This window comes from Castanea sativa, chromosome 5 (genome assembly GCF_040712315.1).
Source record: "Castanea sativa cultivar Marrone di Chiusa Pesio chromosome 5, ASM4071231v1".
NCBI lineage: Eukaryota > Viridiplantae > Streptophyta > Magnoliopsida > Fagales > Fagaceae > Castanea > Castanea sativa.
The window spans coordinates 23,566,040-23,574,660 of record NC_134017.1 but is presented as its reverse complement, the minus strand read 5'-3'; the positions used below and the strand labels follow the sequence as shown (position 1 = coordinate 23,574,660).

General features: G+C 36.0%; 1 protein-coding gene across 1 annotated transcript; it reads left to right on the top strand.

The window, feature by feature from the left end:
* Positions 1-296: 296 nt before the first annotated feature.
* Positions 297-7,782, top strand: LOC142636164 (pleiotropic drug resistance protein 1-like). Its single transcript, XM_075810275.1, has 24 exons — positions 297-928; positions 1,027-1,147; positions 1,245-1,333; positions 1,432-1,516; positions 1,632-1,791; positions 1,915-1,991; positions 2,277-2,330; positions 2,423-2,513; positions 2,598-2,899; positions 3,005-3,286; positions 3,389-3,705; positions 3,795-3,955; positions 4,057-4,160; positions 4,246-4,396; positions 4,477-4,599; positions 4,690-4,832; positions 4,942-5,274; positions 5,488-5,778; positions 5,879-5,962; positions 6,063-6,196; positions 6,342-6,569; positions 6,665-6,836; positions 6,936-7,190; positions 7,306-7,782. Exons 1-24 carry the CDS (start codon positions 603-605, stop codon positions 7,567-7,569), a joined length of 4,347 nt encoding a protein of 1,448 aa, XP_075666390.1. The 5' UTR covers positions 297-602; the 3' UTR covers positions 7,570-7,782.
* The last annotated feature ends 839 nt before the right edge of the window (positions 7,783-8,621 follow it).

Here is an 8,621-nt window from a genome sequence, read left to right as displayed (position 1 = left end):
ATGTTAATTAGTGAAATACTAGTAATTAAATTGCTAATTATAAGTTGGGTACGCAAGAATGTATATATATTTTTTTTGAAAAGAAGAATGTATGTATTTGGAGTTTACGAAAAACGTATTCAAAATAAGTGGCACTTATTTTTCGAGTCCATCGACCAAAAAAAAGTCCGTGGACCAAAGGTGCCACTTTAATTGAACATTTTACCTTTCAACGCATGATTTTCCGCGCTCCAGTTTTTATAAAATATCCTAAGAAACTTGCACACTTCCATGTCCTCTATATATTTGTCACCAATAATGTTTCTTCATGACCATTGTTGGGACAAGTTCCAAACCAACATACAGGGAAAAAAAAAGCATAAAGAGTTTGATCATCTGTTTATTGTTCCAAACCAACATACAGAGAAAATAAAAACTCTTTCTGGATTTTGGTGGGCTTTTGCAGTTATTGCTATAGAGTTCCAGTCTTTGGTTTTAGCCATAAAGTTTGAACATTTACACACATTGAATTGAATTCTGAAGAAATATATATATATATATATATATATATATATATATATATATTTCTGGGGGGACTTAGTGGGTTTTGGCTGTTGGTTGTAATGGAAGGGGGTGACATTTACAGGGCTAGTAATAGTTTAAGAGTGAATAGTTCTTCCCTATGGAGGAACAACGCTGTGGAAATTTTCAACAGGTCTTCACGTGAAGAAGACGATGAAGAAGCTCTCAAATGGGCTGCCCTTGAAAAGCTTCCTACGTTTGATCGTCTAAGAAAAGGTATATTAACTACCTCAAAAGGTGAGGCTAATGAAATCAATATAGAAAGTCTTGGATTTGAAGAAAGGAAGCAATTGCTTGAGAGGTTAGTGAAAGTAGCTGAAGAGGACAATGAGAAGTTCTTGATGAAGGTCAGGAACCGGATAGATAGGTAAGAGTTCTGCCAATTTATGCTTCAAAATTTTCACATATAGTTTGGTTTGTACTGTAATGGATTTTAATTTCTCTGGTTTCATTGAATTTAATTAGAGTTGGAATTGATCTTCCAACAATTGAAGTACGATTTGAGCACGTAAGTGTTGAGGCAGAGGTACATGTGGGTGGCAGAGCTTTGCCTACATTCCTTAACTTCAGTGTTAATATTGTAGAGGTAACCATCAGCAAAATATGTACTAGTCAGTTACACAATTTTGCTTTCGAAGTGTTTCTGTTAAGTTGTTATTGAATTTACTTTTCACTGTGCGCAGGGTTTTTTAAATTTTCTCCATATTCTTCCAAGTAAAAAGAAACACTTGTCTATCCTACAAGATGTTAGTGGAATCATCAAGCCTAGAAGGTGAGAAATCAACCTCAGCTATAATATGCATTGGACTCTGGATGTTTACAGTTAGTTTCTGGGAATCCATTTTTATTTTCTGCATATGTATTTTGCAGAATGACATTGCTATTGGGTCCTCCAAGTTCTGGCAAGACAACACTCTTGTTGGCTTTGGCCGGAAAGCTTGACCCCGATCTAAAGGTGAAAATAATTTGATTTCAGCTTCAACTCTTCCTTGAATTTGCAATTCTTTACTATATTTAAATCTTTAGTATGATCTCTAATTAAAAGAAAAAAATACAAAATTCTTCTTCAGTTGTCTGGGAGGGTGACTTACAATGGCCATGGCATGAATGAGTTTGTACCCCAGAGAACTGCTGCCTATATCAGTCAATATGATCTCCATATTGGAGAAATGACTGTAAGAGAGACCCTGGGCTTCTCTGCAAGGTGCCAAGGGGTCGGATCACGCTATGGTCAGTTGATTAATTATGGGATCACTTATTTTATAGATTTCCTTCAATATAAATTTCTAGATGAACTGTCATGAGTATTATGTAATATTAGGAAAGATTGACCGTTGCTTTGGAAAACTGCAGATATGCTAGCAGAGTTGTCCAGAAGAGAAAAAGAGGCAAATATCAAGCCAGATCCAGATATTGATATCTACATGAAGGTGAGGCAAAAGCTATTGACCAATAATTTATATCTTTAGCTTATCGAGAAATTGATAGTATTAGTTTTTCCCTTCTGAGGAAACTGTATCTGGACCTCATTTAATAATTGAGATTCCAAAAATAATAATAATGGTTGCAACTGTAATCTTTGGCATAATTCATATTATAGTTGATTATTTATGTTCAGTTTTGGATTGAGTAGCATCTTTAATTTTATTCGTAAGATAACTTATTCAAGTGAGTGATTGTGGCTTTCTTTTGTTTATTGACTTCTAATATATCAGGCTGCCACAACTGAAGGCCAAGAGGCAACAGTGGTGACAGATTATACATTAAAGGTAACATTGCCCGTTTTGGCATAGGCTTATGACTATTAAGACACAGTAAACATAATATGCGTTTGTTTCTTTCATTTGCTTCAAATATACAGGTTTTGGGTTTAGATGTGTGTGCTGATACCATGGTAGGAGATGAAATGATAAGGGGTATTTCTGGTGGACAAAGGAAGCGTGTTACAACAGGTATATCGAATCAATAGCAAATAGAATTCAGTTTAGTTGATATGAAATTGGATGTATGCTAATCTATATTGATTCAAATTATAGGGGAGATGTTGGTTGGACCAGCAAAGGCATTGTTTATGGATGAAATATCAACTGGATTGGACAGTTCGACAACTTTTCAAATTGTGAATTCACTCAAGCAATATGTTCACATTCTTGATGGAACAGCCGTCATCTCTCTACTGCAGCCAGCACCAGAGACATATAATCTTTTTGATGACATTATTCTCCTCTCTGATGGCTGCATTGTGTACCAAGGTCCCCGAGAGCTAGTTCTTGACTTTTTTGAATCCATGGGTTTTAAATGTCCGGACAGAAAAGGAGTGGCTGATTTCTTGCAAGAGGTTAGTGTAAATATATTCTTTTTTTATCTCATCCATACTAATAAAAAACTTAAGGATGAGCCTTACATGTGGAGTTCTCATCTGTATTATCTGTGATTATGATAGGTGACATCAAGGAAAGATCAGGAGCAGTACTGGGCACGCAAAGATGTGCCTTACAGTTATGTTACAGTTGAGGAATTTGCTGTGGCACTCCATTCATTCCATACTGGCAGGAGTATAGGAGATGAACTTTCAGTTCCATATGACAAGAGTAAAAGTCACCCAGCTGCTTTGACAACCAACAAGTATGGTGTTAACAAGAAGGAGTTGTTAAAAGCTAATTTCTCAAGAGAATACTTGCTGATGAAAAGGAATTCATTTGTTTATATCTTCAAGCTTTCACAAGTGAGTTTAAAACTTAATTTTTGACTCTTGATTTATTTCCATTTAGTAGGATTTTGATTTTGATCTTTTGTTTGTTTGTTTGTTTGTTTTTTGTGCTTTCAGCTTTTTCTAATGGGACTGATTGCAATGACAATTTTCCTACGGACAAAGATGCCTCGTGATTCAGTAAACGATGGAGGAATTTATACGAATGCTTTGTTCTTCACTGTGATTACAATTATGTTTAATGGAATGGCTGAGATTTCAATGACGATTGTAAAGCTTCCTGTCTTTTACAAGCAAAGGGATCTCCTCTTCTATCCTTCTTGGGTATATGCTCTTCCAACATGGATACTCAAGATTCCAGTAACATTTTTAGAAGTTGGTGTTTGGGTATTTATGACCTATTATGTCATTGGATTTGATCCGAGTCCTGGAAGGTAATTATAATAATATTGTAGCTCATTTAGATATTGGTTTAGCTTGTGTGTTATATTCTAATCAATATGTTCAAATGTACATATTGCAGGTTTTTTAAACAATACCTTTTGCTCTTACTTGTAAACCAAATGTCTTCTGCCTTATTCCGAGCTATTGCAGCAATGGGTAGAAACATGATTATCGCCAACACTTTTGGGGCCTTTGTACTACTCTTACTTTTTGCCTTAGGTGGCTTTATACTTACCAAAGGTAACAATATACTAAACTGAGAAATTTATTTAAACCTTTTTTCAGTTTGTTACACTATACCTTTAAGAACTGCCTTTTCATCTGTTGACTTACTTCTTCAGATGATATAAAGAAATGGTGGATATGGGGCTACTGGATATCACCTTTGATGTATGGGCAAAATGCAATAGTGGTGAATGAGTTCCTGGGCGGAAACTGGAAAAATGTAACTTCTTGACTATGCATTTGAAAATTTATGCTATCTTCCTGTTAATAACAAGCTAATGCTTGATTAAATTGCAATAATATAGGGTAGCACAACAGAAGAACTGGGAATTTCAGTTTTGAAGTCTCGTGCATTCCCCACTCAAGCATATTGGTATTGGATTGGCATAGGAGCACTAGTTGGATTCTTACTAGTTTTCAACATCATTTTCACTCTGGCTCTTACTTATCTTAACCGTGGGTATCTCCACCTTTTCCGTTATACTTTGTATAAATTTAGGAGCACTTTTGTTAATGATGTACCATTTGTTGTGCAGCAATTGGAAAGACACAAACTGTAAAATCAGATGAACCAGAAAGTAATGAACAAGGGCAGAGGACAGGAGAAGGCATACAGTTAACACTCAGAGGAAACAGCTCAAGTCACCATTCCCACATAGGTAAAATGTTGCAAATATAGTGTATTGTATCTTGTGAGTATCAAAGTTTTATTGCCTTTTAGTTTCCATCTAAAGTTAATGGACGTGCAGAGAGTAGGAGGATAAGTAGCTCATCTGCAAGGTCAGGAGCTGAAATTAACGCCAATACTAATGGGAAAAGAGGAATGGTTCTTCCATTTGATCAACATTCTATCACATTTGATGATATTATATACTCTGTTGACATGCCACAGGTAACTCAAGTCATAAATATCTTAAATTGAAAAAATTTCTTGTAGTCTTTCAATAATATTTTCCCAAAAGCAGAAACTTGAGACTTGACTATTTTGATTAATCTTACAGGAAATGATGAGCCAGGGTGTTACTGAGGATAAATTGATGCTTTTGAAGGGTGTGAGTGGTGCTTTTAGGCCAGGTGTTCTCACAGCTCTGATGGGTGTTAGTGGTGCTGGTAAAACAACTTTGATGGATGTGTTGGCTGGTAGGAAAACTGGTGGATATATTGAAGGGAACATCACAATATCAGGATTCCCAAAGAACCAGGAAACATTTGCTCGAATTTCTGGGTACTGTGAGCAAAATGACATTCATTCTCCTCAAGTTACTGTGTATGAGTCCTTGCTTTACTCAGCATGGCTCCGCTTATCCTCCGAAGTTGATTTAGAAACCAGAAAGGTTGGTATCTAAAAGGTCACTTAGCTTCATGGTTTTTCTATTTGCATTTTTTCCTACTTTCTTTAGTGCAATTGATTGAGCTCAATAAATCAGATTCTATTGTCAATTGTTAAGCATGATTCCATAAAGAAGATGTTTGGGTTTGCAATAAAGATCTTGACTATTATATCACTACCAAAAATCCTGATTCATGGTTCTAACAAACGGTTACAGATGTTCATTGAGGAAGTCATGGAGCTTGTGGAGCTAAAGCCATTGAGGAATGCACTAGTTGGGTTGCCTGGCGTGAATGGTCTCTCTACTGAGCAACGCAAGAGGCTCACTATCGCAGTTGAGCTTGTGGCAAACCCCTCCATAATATTCATGGATGAGCCAACTTCAGGTCTAGATGCAAGAGCTGCTGCAATTGTTATGAGAGCAGTTAGGAACACAGTGGACACTGGAAGAACAGTTGTGTGCACCATCCATCAACCAAGCATTGACATATTCGAAGCTTTTGATGAGGTAAGGACTATTAACTATCAATAGGCTAGGTGCAAATGTGTTGGTTAACTTGGTTTTCTTCTAGATTTGAGTATGACACATATGTAACATGTATATGCAGCTTTTTCTAATGAAACGTGGAGGACAAGAGATATACGTTGGGCCATTGGGACACCACTCAAGCCATCTTATAAAGTATTTTGAGGTAGGATTCTTTGAAGATCAAAACTGCAAACATCCAACAGCCATAAATCTTTGTCTATGTTGTATATTTCCTAATGCATATACCTTTCCTTCGCTTCTAGAGTATTGAAGGAGTCAAAAAAATTAAAGATGGTTACAATCCAGCAACTTGGATGTTGGAAGTTTCATCTTCAGCAGAGGAAATAACTTTGGGTGTGGATTTTACTAATGTGTACAAAAACTCAGAGTTGTACAGGTATGTTCAATGTTATATTAAATGCTTTATAAGACTGAAAAACAATTCTACCATCTGGGCAACGTATAAATAAGTTCTTGTTTTGTAGTCATGTTCTTTGAATTTAAGGCTAAAACTTCTATTGACTGTGTGGTATATTCATTAGGAGAAACAAGGCATTGATTCAAGAGTTGAGCAAGCCTACTCCTAATAAAAAAGAACTCTATTTCCCAACCCAATATGCACAACCATTTTTCACTCAATGCATGGCTTGCTTGTGGAAGCAACGCTGGTCCTATTGGCGCAACCCATCATACACTGCCGTGAGATTTATGTTCACAATTTTCATAGCATTGACATTTGGGACAATTTTTTGGGACCTTGGTACCAAGACGTAAGTTACTGCTACAAATTACAAAACTTTGCGAAATTTTGAACGATCCATTGGTTTACTACTACATTTTAATACCTTTAAGATTCAAATTGCAGCGAGAGGCAACAAGATGTAGCAAATGCAATGGGTTCCATGTATGCTGCTGTTCTTTTCCTTGGTGTCCAAAATTCTATGTCAGTGCAGCCTGTAGTGGCAATTGAACGAACTGTCTTCTACAGAGAAAGAGCTGCTGGAATGTATTCTGCATTGCCATATGCATTTGCACAGGTAACTAGAGTCACATCTTGCAAGCTTAACCTATATAAATTTACAGTATTAGTATACAATAACTATGTATGTTAATGCAACTTAGTGTCTTTGTCACAGGCTGCAATTGAGCTCCCATATATTTTTGCACAAGCTATATCTTATGGCGTCATAGTTTATGCAATGATTGGGTTCGAATGGACTGTTGCCAAATTCTTTTGGTATCTATTTTTCATGTACTTCACATTGCTATATTTTACCTTCTACGGCATGATGACTGTGGCTGTGACACCAAACCACCATATTGCTTCCATAATAGCGAACTCATTCCTTGTAATATGGAATCTATTTTCAGGATTTATAATCCCGCGACCAGTAAGTATTTTCCACTTTTGATGTGCAAGTTTTCATGTGTACAAATATATCTAACAATTACTAACTTTTTTTCATTTTTTCTTTTCCTTTCATTAATCTACTTGGAAATCAACAGAGGATTCCTGTATGGTGGAGATGGAACTACTGGGCATGTCCAATAGCTTGGACTTTGTATGGATTGGTTGCTTCACAATTTGGAGATATAGAGGACTTGATGATTGACGGCAGTAAAGAATCAGTGAAAGAGTATGTTAAAAGCTCTTTGGGATTCAAGCATGATTTTCTAGGAGTGGTTGCAGGTGTAGTTGCTGGGATTGCTGTACTCTTTGCATTCATCTTTGCAGTTTCCATCAAGGTGTTCAATTTCCAAAGGCGATAGAAAGTTGTTTTGATTATTTTGTATAGTATGTTTTTAGGATTAATGCTATCTAGCAAGATCAAGATGTTTTGTCTCTTACACCAACAAGATGTATCTTGAAGCATTTTATTATTGTTATTACTATTTATTATTTATTTTATTCAAAGCACTTGGATTATTGATATTAGTATGTTTTAGGATTCATGCTATCCAGCAAGTCCAAGTTGTTTCGTCTCTTGCACCAACAAAATGTACCTTAAAGCACTTGATTATTGTATTACTTTGTTTTTTATTTTATTTGTAATACTTATTATCCACAAATTGTTTTGAACAACTTTACACAATCCAAAAAACTAGTGATTTGAAGTCACAATTTTCACTTGACTTTAAGTCACGGTTTCAGTTTTTTTTTAGCTCATCTTTAACCGAAGAATAAGCATTAGTCAACTCATTCACATCCTAAACTTTAATATGATCACCCTTTCACCATCCCCCATCTCTCTCTCTCTCTCTCTCTCTCTCTCTCTCTCATCCTTATTCTTCTTCAACTCTTATATGTATAGACTTAGTCCTCATTTCAAATCTTCTAATTTCTTTCCAACTCACATACCATGGAATATAAGACCTGGAGTTGGGCATAAGTAGCTACTACCTTCTCATGGGTATCCTTCACTTGGGCTTCGTCAATAGAATGCTTCTTCTCATTGGTATCCCTCACTTGGGCTAAGTTAGACTCGTAAATTTGAACATGGTGTGAAAATAGTTGCTCTGAGATGGACTTCACATTAGATTGAAGGAGTGTGAAAATAGTTGCCTTAGATGGATTTTACACTCAATCGGGCTAGCTAGTTGGACCAATACATAATATACCCCAATATATCTTTAACACATGGCTTGTGAAAGCATAGGATTGCGGGACATAGGATACAAGATTGAGAAATTGAGTAATTTAGCCCTTCTTAGACAAAGACTGAGGGTTGAAATATAAAATAAGGAAACTTCGATCTATTGTCCCCAAAATAACGTTCTTTTTTCTTTCTTCTTTTCTGTTGATAAATTCTATAGTTACAATA

What these genes read in the sequence shown, in the direction of transcription:
- LOC142636164 (XM_075810275.1), top strand. Translation starts at nt 603, where the DNA reads ATGGAAGGGGGTGACATTTACAGGGCTAGTAATAGTTTAAGAGTGAAT. An exon ending in AAGTCACCATTCCCACATAG is followed by an intron (nt 4,600 to 4,689) that starts GTAAAATGTTGC and finishes ATGGACGTGCAG; the next exon opens with AGAGTAGGAGGATAAGTAGC. An exon ending in TTGATTTAGAAACCAGAAAG is followed by an intron (nt 5,275 to 5,487) that starts GTTGGTATCTAA and finishes AAACGGTTACAG; the next exon opens with ATGTTCATTGAGGAAGTCAT.